Source organism: Carassius gibelio, chromosome B21 (genome assembly GCF_023724105.1).
Source record: "Carassius gibelio isolate Cgi1373 ecotype wild population from Czech Republic chromosome B21, carGib1.2-hapl.c, whole genome shotgun sequence".
Lineage (NCBI taxonomy): Eukaryota > Metazoa > Chordata > Actinopteri > Cypriniformes > Cyprinidae > Carassius > Carassius gibelio.
In genome coordinates, this window is record NC_068416.1 from 19,631,313 (window position 1) to 19,646,706 (window position 15,394).

Sequence of the window (15,394 nt, forward strand, 5' to 3'; positions counted from 1 at the left end):
AATTAGCAGCTGTGTCATCGTGTATGTCATCATGTAATCACATGAGGGTGATCACACATTTTTAAATAGAATAACTTAAATAGAAAACTGGTAATTCATTCACAGCCTCATCCATCATCTCCTAACATTATACTCATTATCACTTATCTCATCGTTCAGTAATGTTTAATTGTGTTCGCTGATCTCTGCCTTTGCTTACAAAAAAATAGTATGAATATAAGAAGTGAAAAATAATTTCTGCGCACCTGACATGCAATGGTTTAAAAGTCCTGTTTTTAGTGGAGACTGGTGTCCCTCTAGTGGTTCATCATGGTCATAGACTTTCATTTATTGACCACCCAATTCTTGCCTCAAAATTGCTACAATTAAGCAAAACTCCTTAATCCTTAAGTGTTTGCAACACTCACATTGGTGTTTTCCATGCCTTAAACTAAATATAAATTAGATGTGTTTCATTGGCAGCTAGCTGAAATAAAATCAGTTATTTTATTTATTGAGTTCCTTTTTATTTATTTTATTTCAACAAACAAATGTTCTTATGGTTTTAGTTAAGAAGGCCTATAATAACATGGTTGCGTAAACTATATTAAATTTGAGATAAAAAAAAAAGCTGTCGTTTTAAAGCATTCCATATTATTTATCAAAACATTTTAAAAAAGCATATGTAGCAGAGGATGGTTTCGATCCATCGACCTCTGGGTTATGGGCCCAGCACGCTTCCGCTGCGCCACTCTGCTCACGGAGATGTAATTTTAAACCCTGATATATAAGTCCGCACTATCATAGAATGTGTGGTTTTCAATCAACCAGTCTGTCAAAATAGCGAACATAATTTTATTTATTTTATGCAAGTTATGGCTTTAAGCATAAGTAATATACTTTTACACATCCATAAAAGATAAATGAAAGCTAGTTAAAGAAAAGAAAGACTGCAACACACACACAAAAAATATATATATATTTTGAAGCGTCACCTAAAGATGCGACGCAATTCACCACCAATCCACACGGGGGCGTGAATACATTAATCGATTCCATATTTCGCGCGCACAAGGCAATAAAAACTGACCTCCGGTCATCTTTAAATGAACAATGTTGAATGGAGCAAAAACGCATCAGGGTCACATACACTCAATAAATGAACACCTAATACTCTTCTAGCGCTTTTTTTTTTTTACAAACAATGCGGTAATAATCTATTTGTACTTTTAATAATCAAGGATCATAAAAACGCCTTAAGGCTGCAACCAAAACACAACTGTGCAAATAAAAGCAGGCAAACATTCGGAGATACCAACATTACAGGTTTGGTGTGTATTTTGAGGGGTAACGTTACGTTCAAGCAAAGTTTGCTGCTGGTTTATTGGTTGTATGTTTTAAACCCGCTAACGTTAGCTGTTTTTCAGCAGACAAGTCAACAGATGACCATTAAAAAAGATAATAAATTACTAAACTGACAGAAGATATTTCTTTTTCATTTTTGTATTTTTATGCGACATATCTCCAACTTTTAACGTTCTGTTATCCAATTAACTTTCTGAATGTGGCAGCTGTAGGCTAGAGATGTAGGGGGGAAAAGACTTAAAATAGCTAGCCTATAAAAAATGCAAACGAATAATTTAAAACAATATCTAGCACTTGTTAAAAATATCTTAAATATGTAGTTAAATCATTATGGGAAAGAGTGCCCACCACAGCAGGATGTTTAAGTTTGCGTTTAGTAGGCAAATGTCGCACCTGCTCTGATCTGTAATTGGTTGAAAGCTCAGTCAGATTCCACCGCAGAATTATCGGATTGAAAATCAGGGAGGGGAGCTGAAAAAACTCAACGCAACCAACTCACAGCGATGCAGTGCTTAAGTTTCTAAACATCACAACGGATTTCCATGCGCCTTTCAACGCGAAGTTTGACACTAAAACAATCAAAGGACTTTAAACATTTTTAAGTTTTCAATTTTTTTTTCTCAGGTAAGATATTTTATAGCCTTAGGCTATAATACGTTCAATTATTATATATATTAATATTATAATTACTTTCATCTTTGTATGTAAATAATTATTTATTATTATTAACCAGTAGTTTTTTGTATATTTAGGCTAATTTAACATGTTATAAAATCTATCTCAAACCAAAGTTTTACTTAAACTTTCAAAACAACAACACTAAATATTGTAGGCTACCCTGTAATAACTGTTCAAAGGTTTCATTATTTAGACAGAGAAAGGAAAATAATATCAAAGAATTGCTTTGAGTTTCGTTTTTGTTATTTTTATATGATATAGAAATTACTATCATACTTTTTTATTTTTTATTTTTAGTTTCGTTATTCTATAAGTTTGGAATAGCTGATAGTTTTTGGTGATCATAACAAACATGGAAATGAAAGTATCAGTAAACAAACTTCATTTTACAGAATCATCATGCCACGATCATTTTTGGTGAAAAGTAAAAAGTCTCATAATGTGCACCGACCCATCGACACCGAGCAAAGTGAACAGAAACTCCCGGATCCAACACCCAAGACAAGTAAGTGCCATTGTTATATTTTAGTATTACTTGACTTATAATAAAATACTCGATTTATATATATGTTGTATTGTAATAGTTTAACATTAAAAAATCTATTCACCTTGACCTCCAAATTCACCTGTCTGACATGTGGTGTTTATGAGATGAACAATCCACAGTGATATATAATGAAAATGTTCCTGGTTTTTGTATGTTTTATACTTATTTACATAATTATGCATCTGTAATCCTCCTATAAATAAATGATTTGTCTAGAGAGTGTTGAGAGGAAGTGCTGAGCACCTGTCATATTGATGATTTCCACAGGCTGACATTATTATAATAATAATATTATAGGGCTGTGTCTAAACCTTTGACAACTGCTTACTTAGGACAGCAGTGTGGGCCTAAAGTGCTGTTTATTAAGGCAGCTCAATAGGTTGTATTCCATGGAAGTCCGTAAGCTGTTGAGCAGTTAGGCTGGATGTTACGAATATGCAAACTAGCCCTATTCAAACAAGAGAGCAGTATATAGTGACTGGATATATAACTGCTCTTAATAGGGTTCATTTGGAGAAAATGTAATTGTGTAATAAAGTGTGAGGAACAATCTCAGATCTGTCTGTTTGATCCTGTCAAAGCTTTTCATGTGCACACCTCCATTTCATTGGATGAATAGTTTATTTAAATGTCCATGCTTTATCAGTTTTACTTTAGAAAGGAGCTGCCCAAGTGAATATAATGTAAAGCCCTTTTTTGAAAAAGTTTCAAAGTTTTGAAAAAGTTTTGAAATTTCTTAGAGTGTGTTATTTTATTCAAATTTATTTAATTTTGATAACTGTTGTGATGTAATATTTTCTAGTCCCAGCGCTGGTCCCTTTGGAACCAAAGGAATGTAATTCCCCAGAGCGGCCTAAGGTAGATTCGGTCACCCGGCCGTCCCACAGAGACCCGTATGACTTCATCAAGTGTGAGCAAGAGCCAGACTGTCCAATACCATCCCTACCTGAGCTGCCTATCACAACCAGACGGCCGTTTTACTTATCTGGTGAGAGTCTGAGCACTGGCATTAATATCTGAATGTGTAAATCTTGTTCATGTAACATCTCTAGGGCACATTTAGACACAATAACAATAATAATCTTAATGTTTCCTCTCTACCTCCAACAGAGCCTCAGCTGGCAGAGTTCCCTCCCTACTACAAGAGCTCTTATACCTGGGATCATGTTCCTGCAACATATGACTTCAGGCAGATGGGCTTCTCTCCATCGCTCCTGCAGCACGCCAGCAGCCTGTACGGAGCTCATCTGAAGCAGAGCTCTGAGCCTCAACAACCACTGGACTGCAGCACACACTACTCACCCACATCTAACACCTACCACTGCATTACCTGTGACAAGGTTAATATATATCTTTAATTATCTATCAAAACATAACATATTCAATTTTAGGTATAATTCTTATTTTATGTTATATTTTTGTTTTATGATTCTTTTATTTTAAAAAAAATATTATAATTATTATTATTAACATTAATTTATTTGTATATTATTAATTTATATTAGTTTTTATTAATATAAATGTATAATATTAATTAATATTTTTAGTTGTAATATTTATTATTTTGAGGAAAATATTATTGAATTCAATTCAATTTGATTGTTTCCAAATAAATGAACTATTTCATTTATTAAAAAAAGAAGACATTTTTCATATTAATATATATATGTGTGTGTGTGTGTGTGTGTGTGTGCATGATTTCTTAATAATAAAAAATATTAAATTACATTTTAATTAGAATTATAAGAACAATATATAATATATAATAGAATAAAAAGCAAATGATTGAATTCAATCAATTAAATTGTATAGCTTTGTTGTTTCCCAAACAATATCTGTTTATAAATAGTAACATAAATGTAGTCTTAGCAACAAATAAATTATACATATATACAGACAGACACACACACCCATATATATATATATATTCTTTCAAATAATCATTTATTTATAAATACAATTTGTTCTGTATTTACAATTTATTTGGCAATTAAAAAATCTAAATAAAAAATGTTAATATAAATGTTATATTTTACATAAATCATATTTCTATATATGTGATAATAAATAATTTTTTTTGTCCTCTTCTCCAGGTGTTTTCCACTCCTCACGGGCTGGAGGTACACGTCAGACGTTCTCACAGTGGCACACGTCCCTTTGGATGCAGCATCTGCAGAAAGAGCTTTGGCCACGCAGTCAGCTTAGAGCAACACATGAACGTCCACTCTCAGGTACGAACAAACCATGCTTCGCCAGTTAACCACTGCATCTTCACACAGTATCTTCCCTAGCTGGCATATGGACTATCAAAAAAAATCATTTTGTTGTTGTTTTGTGTTTAAAGGAAAGAAGTTTTGAGTGCAAGATGTGTGGAAAGACCTTCAAGCGCTCCTCAACGCTGTCCACTCACCTGCTGATCCACTCGGACACACGGCCGTACCCCTGTCAGTACTGCGGCAAGAGATTCCACCAGAAATCTGATATGAAGAAACACACCTACATCCACACAGGTGAGACGCCATGGTGTGTGACTGTGTGTTTGTTATGTCGGGGTTGAAGAGATCTGTGGCAGTGATAAAACGCACATGCGGTTAATGCCACCTCAATAAGTTTCCCCCCAAACCCTCCCCATATTATTTGGAAATACCTGTTTATCTCTTTACTCTCATTCCATGTAAATCATTAAAACTGCATATGGAGAACATATATTCGCCTCCTGCTGAAGTTGGCTTTCTAGGGTGTGTTTCCAAGAGCGGCACAGCTACAAAAAAATCAAGAAAAGAAGATTAAACAAATACCGTCTTGATTTGCATAGCTGGTCTTCCTGCTTTCCTGATGCCTCTTGGAAAGTTTGCTTTGCATGTAGCAGACAGCCACTCCTGTGTTGGAAAACAGAACAAATCTGGGTGGCACGCAAATCCAAGCCGGCTTTAAAGCAAAGATTCTCCAGTGTTTTTATACAGATTAGAATGGGTTTCAGTTGACATTTTTTTGAAATGTTATGTTTGTTTACAGGTGAGAAACCTCACAAATGCCAGGTGTGTGGCAAGGCCTTCAGCCAGAGCTCTAACCTCATCACACACAGCCGCAAACACACGGGATTCAAGCCGTTCGGCTGCGAGATCTGTTCCAAAGGCTTCCAGAGGAAGGTGGATCTTCGCAGACACCACGAGAGCCAGCACAGCCTTAAATAACGGAGATTGCATATGGAAACGAAGACCACCGATGGCTGGAAAAAAGACTGTTGCTGTTCAGAGGAATGTGTTTAGACTCATAAAGGGATCATCATTTACTCAACCTCATGTTGTTCCAAAACAGCTTAGTTATTATTAACTTAAAACTAAAAGTACCACTAAAAATAAAGTTTGGTAATTGGAATAAATCTGGAATTAAATAAATATTGTATGAAAAGCTTTAAAAAACTACATGCAAATACATAAATTATGTAATTGCAAAGATTAACAATGTTCATAAAAATAAAAAATAAAACCTAAATAATAAAATAAAGCAAAAAAAAAGCTAAAGAACATAAAAGTGACTTCAAAATATTCGTACAAAAATACTATAGAATATAAAACAAATAATATAGAATACACTGACACTGAGACATTGTCAAATATCTGACAAATATCAGCTTCCGTGCTTCCTCAGAAAGCCAAAGTCATACAGGTTTGGAACAACTTGAGGGGAGTCAATTATTGAATTCAAAATACACTTCTTTATTCTACACAAAAAAGTCCATCAAATGTCCTTTTAAATATTAAACCATAATCATATGTCCAAACATATGTCTTTCATTTCTGACCTTGCTTTTTAATGCAGTGAAATGATTGCATGTAAGCGTTTAGATTGATCGTTGATTTTGAGAAGCTCTTATCTCACAATAAATACTCCCCTTTGAAATCGGTGCTTGATCGATAATTCATAAAAGTGGATTTTTAAATCTAGTTGTGAGATAAAGAGATGGGGGAGGAGTGTGCGTACTGTAAATGTGTAAAAAAAATCAGTCCTGGTAGCCTACAGTGAAAAATGAGAAGAGTCAGCAAACACGGCTTTGCTGTGTTTGTCTTCTTGTGTCTCCGCCCTGTCGAGGATCCGGATACACAGTTCCGTTGGCCTTGCTCGTGGATCTGCACACTGCTGGAGGCTGTGTGAAATCTCTGGTGTGACTAGAGATAAAGCTTCATTCAAATAGCTACCTGGAACCCTACATGCAAATCTCCCGCCTGGCAGGTTTGTAAACTTCACGCGGCTGAATGAACGGACCTTCTGGGCCTGAGCTTGGCGGAGAAAGGCAAAGCAGCGAAACAAAGAAATGTATATTTATGAATGCAATGATTCCTGTGATTAAACTTTGACCAACTGGGACTCCTTAGTCTTAGTTGTGCAAACATTTCGACTAAGAAAACTCAGAGATTTACTGACGTCTGCTTCTCAGGTCACTCCCATCAGCGGAGATCAAGCTGCTTTGCCAAACAAATTCTTACTGACACAGCTTTGCGCACACCGCCCCTTTCAAACAAAACAGACAGTTAGGAAAATCCAATCAGTCGAAACTCTACTGTATCATACACCACACATTGCACACCTCACATGTGGTTCCCTCAGAGCGCTGGCAGTAGCGGGCTTATCACAAAAAAGGGTCAGGACTGGTAAGTGCGGTTATTCAGCGAAGAGGAACTTACAGAGAAAAAAGCTGAAGAAAGTTGGACAGAAATCTCATCACTTCCACTGCTGACCTGTTCCCCATCTGCGCCCTGCACACCTGCTCACCTGTCAAAAAAGTTCGGAACAGAAATCAGTGTTCACATCAGGGTGGAAACAGGCAGTGCATCTCTAGTAACAGTTGGTAAACAAATCTGTGGTGCCCATGCAAATGAGTTTTTTTTTTATTACCTCAGCAACGGGGTCTGAGTCATGCTGAGGACAGTTACAGCCACATCCTGGAACGAGACAGTAAATCCAACAGCAAATCACAATCTTGCTCAGGGAGCCAGTCAGTGGATCTCAGATTTGGATGACAGACAATGTATGAGCAAACAGGATTTAGGACTAAGACGAGGGTGGGGTGACGTGTAGTCTTGAAGGGAGAAAGGGGAAATGAAGGGGCCCGCGCACACCTGAGTTCCAGTTCCTCTTTTTCTGTTGTGTGTGTTGATTTTGCATGATTTTGTAAATCAGAAAACTGTTTGTCCACCATTCATGCAACAGTGCACTAACAGTAATTTCTGCTTATGAAAATTAAACTGGTTTTAAAAGTTCCTATATAACTGCATATGCCATTCATCAAAAGTGTGGAGACACTCCTACTTATTATTTCAATACGGCTGAATATTTTTGACCCAAAACTACAGCAAATTCAGTAATATTGTAAAACATTAATACACAATAACCAGTTAATGTGACCTCTTATATATCAAAAGATCAAGGGGATTTTGGTTTCACAGTTCATGACTCCTTTAACAATCATTTGTTCATGCACTATGTTTGTTTTACAAAGTTTTAACTCACTAATAAGACAAGGTTTCTTGATATTATTTTGCGATACATTGTCTTTTGATTTGATCAAATAAGAGTAAGATACAAGCAGCAAACTTCCAGTCACAACTTGGATAAAATTAGATGTTTTTAAAACGGCGCTGTAGAAGCGTGACAGCTATTGACCAATCAGAAGTCAGGATCAGAACTATCCGTTTTTAATGAGCTCCTACAGTAAACATTCACTGGATTAATTTCCTTCACTAATCAACTTATGCATTTCAAAAACTTAATTTTAAAACTATTTTTTTTTTATTTCATACAATTTTTTTTGTGAAGATAAAAAAATATATTATTACAAGTATAGAAATAAACTATACAAAGTTGTACCACATGACTTTTTACAAAGTGATCTAGACTTCCCTCATCATAAAAAAGGACAAAACATCTTATATTAATTTACTACATTTACTAAATAAATAAAGCACAAAATATCTCTGTCTACAAAACTTATGGCAAGCCTTTTACACAATCTTCACATCAAATTGTTTTCTAGATCACCAGAAACAAATTCAGTTAAGCATGTCTGAAGTTCAATTTGAATCTTTTAAGATATTCCAACGAATCATACACACCATATGTTAAATTCAGTCAGCTTTGGCAGCTGTGTTGTATTTGTAGAATTAATAGTGAGGAACAATAAAGAGATGTGCTTTCAGATATTTGGACAAACCATTATGATAAAATCTTTAAGCGGGTCTGCTGCCAAAAGCTGTTAAAGCCTGCAGGCGAAAAGAGAAATTTGACCTTTAGTGTACATCAGTCCACACTTATGAACAATGGTAACACATCCACTGAACCAATGCATCAACATAACATGACACCAATACCACACAAACACATATATATCATATATATGAACAAAAAAGAGGTCAGAACATATTTTAAGATGACAAAAGCAGAGTGGCAGAGCAAAAGGGAGAAAACAGGGAGGGATAAAGAAAAAGGATAGAAGGAGAGAGATTTGCTTAACAAATGAGCAGATATGCAAAACACTCTGACTGCGCTTGCCTGAGGCAAAGTAGCAGGCGACTGTGTGAGCCAAAGCAGAGACCTTATCACAGAAAGGACTATCAAAAAAAATGAAAATGATCACATTAGGAAAAATAGACTTGAGCTTTCTATTAAACTGGCTGATTGTGCACCAGAGCATGAAAAAATGACCAGAAAAGCTCCTAAACAGCACTATAAAAATATACATAAAACAAACAGAGAAATCAAATCATGCTGAGAAGCGTGTTTACTTTAAAACACGCTTGGTCGAGTCTCTCATCTCGTTACAGAAGCAAAAAATAATATTTAAGTCTTTCAACAGTATATTGAAATCATGTGCCTAAGAGTATATTTACAAGTTATAATTTTTTGGTTGCATATGCAGTCAAGCATGAAAACACGCGAGACCTCAGTCCACATATTTAAAAGTGCAACTGGCGTGTCTCAAACAAAGGGCCTGTCAGGGAGTTTTATGGGTTTGGAGATGAGGAGAAGATGCAGATAGACAGCTGGCACGTCATGCCAAGAGCAGAGCGATGACACAGCGAGGCCCGAACCACACTGATTAGAGTGGGACGCCAGATAAGGGGCAATCATTATTTAAATCCACTCAGAGGATTATGCATGTGCCTACAGTGCTTAGAAGATATATGGGAACTAATTGAATGCTTTTATTGAAAGAGTGTCTTGATGTTAGTTTGTTCTTGTACTTCTGCAATGCTGTGTTTCAGAACTTTGAGAGAATAGAGCACATAAGAAAAAAAACACACGCATATATATATATATATATATATATATATATATATATATATATATATATATATATATATATATATATATAGATATATAGATATATATATATATATAGATATATAGATATATATATACATATTTTAGGTAAAAAATATATTATTACAAGTACAAGTAAGAAATAAACTATAAAAAGTTGTACCACATGACATTTTACAAACTGATCTAGACCTTCCCTCATAATAAAAAAGGATAAAATATCACATATTAATTTACTAAATTAAAATATTTATTTTTCATATATTAAGACTAATTTAGAAATATGACTTTTCGGAGGAATCATGCCACAGTCTGAGTGGACACAATAAAATATTAATAGTAATAGAAGTTAAAATTAAATATAATTAAACGTTTTATTTAAAAATGTGTCCCTCTAACACCTGCACTCTCCGTTCTATTTCTATTCAAACTACTTTTCTTTTTATTTATTATAAAACAAATGACCCTCTAACACTAGCATTCTCTATTGCTTTTCTAGTCTTTTGACTTGTTTTATTTTTACTTTAAAAAGTCCCTCTAACTCTAGCCTACCCTATTTTTCTCTTCTTCTTGTTTTTTTATATTCCAATCCTTGTATGAATAGCATTTTTAGTGTACTTCTGTAAAAAAAAATATATTAGATAATATGTAGAAAATAAGCATTACAACATAAATCACTACATTAGCACAATAAACAAATGTTTTTTTTTTTTTTTTTTTTTTTACAACACATGGTTCAATACAAAAGTTCGCTCATAAGATTAAGGGAGTATATCTGTCTTACTATGGACGCAGGAAACGTGCTTCGGGTCACATGCACTAACAAGCTAGTGCTACTGAGTGATTGACAGATACCAGGCATGAAGGGTGGGTGGGTTTAACGAAGTGTGGTGACCAGCCAAGAGCAAAACTAACTCAGACACAACAAGGATCAACAGACCGGCCTGCAAGATGAGGCAACAGAACGAAAAAACAAAAACAACACATTTGAAGTCAGCAAACATGGAAATGAATTGGAAGAGGAGGAACAGAACAAGACTTGGTGAAATCTGAAGGGAGCAGGCAGGGCCGTGATGGTAGCGGGATAGTCTTATCTGACCCCATCCACCCTGTAACGGTCAGAGCATTCATGGCCTGCTGAGGGAGGAGCGACAGCCGGAGGAGAGAGATAGAACTGTGGACACAAGTAATCAGAGACAAACAGACGACAGGACACTCTCCTTCTCACTTTCTCCCATAACAGCTCTATGACAGAATGTCAGACTGTATTTTAACTCAGTTCCTCAAAGCTCAGTCTCATTATGAACAGGAAACAGAGCTTCTTATCGGACCAAAGGAGGACTGTGTGGCCTCTGCAAAAGCACAGAACTAGACATAAAGCACCAAAAATAAATCTATTACTATGCTCTCGAAGGAAACTGATGTCTTTCCTGATGTCATCATCATGACATATTGATGAATACTTTTAAATAAGGAAGAGTGCTTTCTTTAACGAAATACAGAAAAGAGTTACAGAAATGGGAACATAATTCAAATAACAACCATATCCTTTTTATGTCAACATCAGTTTTCTTGCATTTGCAGAATCACAGGGTACTTTAAGTAACATGTTATGGTGCTTTGGAACGGTCACGTGATCTGAAAAAGTTTTTTTTTAATTTTTTACTTAAACTATGCTGAACAATGCTATATTAGACTAAATCTACAGTAGCATGTAAACATCAATGAAAACGACTTTATCTACTTCACTGAGGTAAATATCACGAGAAATATACAATAAAGACTAAATACAAAAAAAAAGAGGAAGAAACTGGAGGAAAGAGAGAGGTCAAAATTTACAAATTGACGGCATTGTTATGGAAACGTACGTGTTTCTTCTCTATATTGTATGCAAAAAGCAGTAAGTTACGTCAAATGATTAGAATGAATGAACTATACCTCTTTGCTTCTCGTCTATTGATTGATTGTTATTTCTTAATATAGCGATTTCAGTCACATGTTAAGCATGGTTTCCTAACCCCCCCCCCCCCCCCCCCCCAAAATAAAAAATAAAAAAATAATACATTATAATATAGCATACGATAGATTAACAACATGGAGTAAGGCCGTGCTGCCCCCATGTGGACACAGAGATACATTACAACTGCGTAACACGGTTTCAAAACACGTTCTTCAATAAACGTGTACAAAAAGTAAACAAACACTACTATCATATCCAGAATATATGAAATTTTTGTCTCACCATGTAATACAATCAGATAGTTTTAGAAAAAAAAAACACCATGAAAACAGCAGGTATTCATATACAGGAGGTTTTATTCAACATTTTGTGTATAAACATAGGCCGCAAATGCCTTCCAAACGTTTCAGTCTGCAGAATTCATTATCTATTTGTACAGTCCTATAACCAGAACATTAAGATATTAGCAAGAATAAATAGTGACAAAAACCTTAAGAGGAAAAGGGGAGGGCATCCACAGCCTGTCCCAGTGGCTGTCCAGCATGTCTTCATGTGTTTAAAGGCAAGGTTTCAACATAAATCATCATAACATTATAAACTAAAGAATGACACAGATGGACCCTTGCAGTGCTTTCATGACCAATCAATTCAAAACCATAATACTTTGTGAATACAAATAAATCTGGAGGTTCTAATGTCATAATGCAAGTTTTCATGAATTTGTTTGTAGACGTTTCTAACTGTGTGTGATACAATCTCATTACGTTTATAAGAAATTTCATCACATTAGTCTTTAAACTATGTGCAGTGCAAAGAAATAACTTCTCAAACATCATGCACTGTATCACTCCCATTGAACCAGTGCATATGTCCAATATTCCTAACCCAGTAACATTCAACAATCTAGAAAAAGCACATTAAATAAGCAATTAACACAACAGGAATGCTTTGAATCACCCAATGCCTTCTGATAGCAATAGATCACAGTTTAATTTATTTCAAGAGTTACATATTTAAAAAAACAATTTGGCTATATCTTTAGAAAGAAACTCACATGTGATGCTGACTTCAGTTCGGACAGGTGTAAGATACAGGAAATGTACGTTTAGTGCTGACAATCAAGAAAGAGGACAGACAAGATGAAAAGTCTCAACTGCACACGTTAACGAGAAAACAAAAGACTTCACATGAGAAATTCCTTTTCAGTTGTTGCACCCCTTTTTGTATGCATGATAAAATCATCAAAAACCCTTCTACAGTAGCCAGAATTTGGTTTAATGTTACAACTCAAACGCACAACACTTAAACACAAGACAAACATAAAAAAACAAAACATGCCTGCATGTTAAATAAAGTAACTAAAGCACCTTTAACTGAAATAATAAACTTAAGAGCATTCATTTTTACTGATATAATGAACAGAATTGCTATAAAGACAGAATACCTGTACTGTTCCTGTACTGCATCCATTATTAACCCTTCCTTCATTAAACAATCTGACAGGATTCAAGGATAACAGATTGTGCTATATACAGCGTTGTTTTTTTACCTTAATGTCTTATGATGAGATAGAGAGGCACTGCTTTATGGTTCTCAGCGAGACATAAACCACAGTGTGCTGTGAAGCTAGAGAGAGAGCGAATGTGAACGACAGGGTAGAGTTAAAAACCTCTCCATTTGGTCATCTCTCAACACTAGATATACGGCAGGGGAAACGCTTATGTTGTGTGCTATTCTCTGAGCAATTTCACAGATTCACAAAGACAGGAAAATTAAGAGGATATGCAAGGAATCTACAGTACTTCATAACACGGATAAGTTAGCGATAAACTTAGACGTACTTTGAAAAGACACTGATGTTGATATCTGTCCGCAAATAAATAATTCTTCTATATGTATTAGATTGAAAAAAAAATCTAAATAAAGAAAAATATATTGACCCTTCTGGTAATTTACTTTTCTCTCCCAAAATCTCAACTACGAAAGCAAAATGAAACATGTAACATGTTTTCAGACACTCTATATTGCTTGATAGAGAGGTATGGGCGAAAAAAAGAGGGAAATTAAAAAATAGTGAGATTTTTCTAATTGTTATGTATGTTTTCTTAACTTAGAATCACATCAACACTTACAATAACTGAACCAAACACCATCTTCTACACAGAAATCCTCCTAAATTAAGCTCTGGTAATGATTGACATACACTAACAGAAGCTACTCATTTGACTTTTAAGAGTCTGCAATAAGAACTACGTTGAACTGCCATGTAATTATCTATTGTAGAAAAGGATCCAAAATCTGGAACGGTTTGGAGCTGGATACTGAATTGTAGCAGCACAGAAAGAACATCAGTGACCAGTGGGGACAGGCGAAATGAGGACAAACACAAAAAGCCAGAAGAGACAGAATTCACCGTCATCAGCTGACATGATTGACCAGAAGAGGCCCACGTACATGATGCAAGAGGACGCATGCTCAGGGTCTGAGTCACGAAAATGAAGAGCGAAGGTGCTGTACGGACACTGATGTTCACAGGAAAATAGGCAGAGGGTTCAGTAATATTCAAGATGTGCTCCGAGCAAGTCCAGTTCTTGAACGTTTAAAAGGGCTGTGGTGCCCCCTAGTGGCAACAGCTAGAAAATGCGCGAAAGGCGAAATGCTCTTGTGCATTCCAGTGTCCGTTATACCCAGTGGGTGGACATGCTCGCTTGATCCCTCGCCCACCGGTTTGAGACTTACAATAAGAATAAGAACTCCTTTAGACCTCTGTGGAAAACAGGATACTCTGTCTCTTACTGTCTGGCGTCGGGATGGTCTCCAGCTGAAGGAAATACAGCAAAACTTGTACCTACAGATACAAAGGAGACGTGTAATGGATAAAACATAAGCGCATTACTGTAAATGTGTTTTCTATTGATCCATTACAAACACAGACACATTTAAACGATTTTCAATGGTGTTTGGTATCATGTCCACAGTTCTTAAATTGTAAACAGTCCGTTAACTGTGGTTTTATCATGTACCTGTGACATGACTTCCAGTGACCAGCTGTCCCCCATCGTGATAGGTTGTGTGGGGTTAGTGGGGATTTTGCTGTCCTTCTCAGAAGGTCGTAGCAGGGTCGGGCCAAACACGGTGGCCAGATTGTGAAGAGACATCTTGTTTACACTCTCCTTTTCTGCAACTCTACAATCAAAAATAGGACGAACAGGAAGACAGGAAATAAAGATTATCAGTGTATGAATGCATCCAGTTTGCTATGATAAAACTTAATCGAATTACAATTATTACAATTAATTACAACTTTCTCCCTCCAATAAAAGAATATCAAATAATAATAATTATAATAATAATAAAATATTACTATATTATTTAAAAATATGTATTTTAACAATTTGGTGGCAAATTAAAAAATCAAATAAATTAATAAATTTACCCAGACAGGATTTTTTTTTTTTTTTTTTATCGAGAATTTGAGGGGTAATGTATTTATTTATTTATTTATATTTCTTAATGCAAGCTCTATTTTCTTATAATTTACTGTA

The 15,394-nt window shown here is 35.4% G+C and overlaps 2 protein-coding genes across 2 annotated transcripts in view; one reads left to right on the plus strand and one right to left on the minus strand.

Annotated features, from left to right (window-relative positions):
• Positions 1–1,740: 1,740 nt before the first annotated feature.
• Positions 1,741–6,353, plus strand: gfi1b (growth factor independent 1B transcription repressor). Its single transcript, XM_052587379.1, has 7 exons — positions 1,741–1,968; positions 2,415–2,527; positions 3,372–3,557; positions 3,680–3,909; positions 4,663–4,800; positions 4,914–5,079; positions 5,585–6,353. The coding sequence occupies exons 2-7, from the start codon at positions 2,422–2,424 to the stop codon at positions 5,761–5,763; spliced, it is 1,005 nt and encodes a 334-aa protein (XP_052443339.1). The 5' UTR covers positions 1,741–1,968; positions 2,415–2,421; the 3' UTR covers positions 5,764–6,353.
• A 5,832-nt stretch (positions 6,354–12,185) lies between these two features.
• Positions 12,186–15,394, minus strand: part of bcr (BCR activator of RhoGEF and GTPase) — a 65,569-nt gene continuing 62,360 nt past the window's right edge. Inside the window, exons 22-23 of the mRNA XM_052588522.1 lie at positions 14,873–15,035; positions 12,186–14,697 (exon numbers count right to left, since the gene is read on the minus strand). Coding sequence (XP_052444482.1) covers positions 14,608–14,697; positions 14,873–15,035 — 253 coding nt within the window. The 3' untranslated portion in view covers positions 12,186–14,607. The remainder of the gene's footprint in view (positions 14,698–14,872; positions 15,036–15,394) is intronic.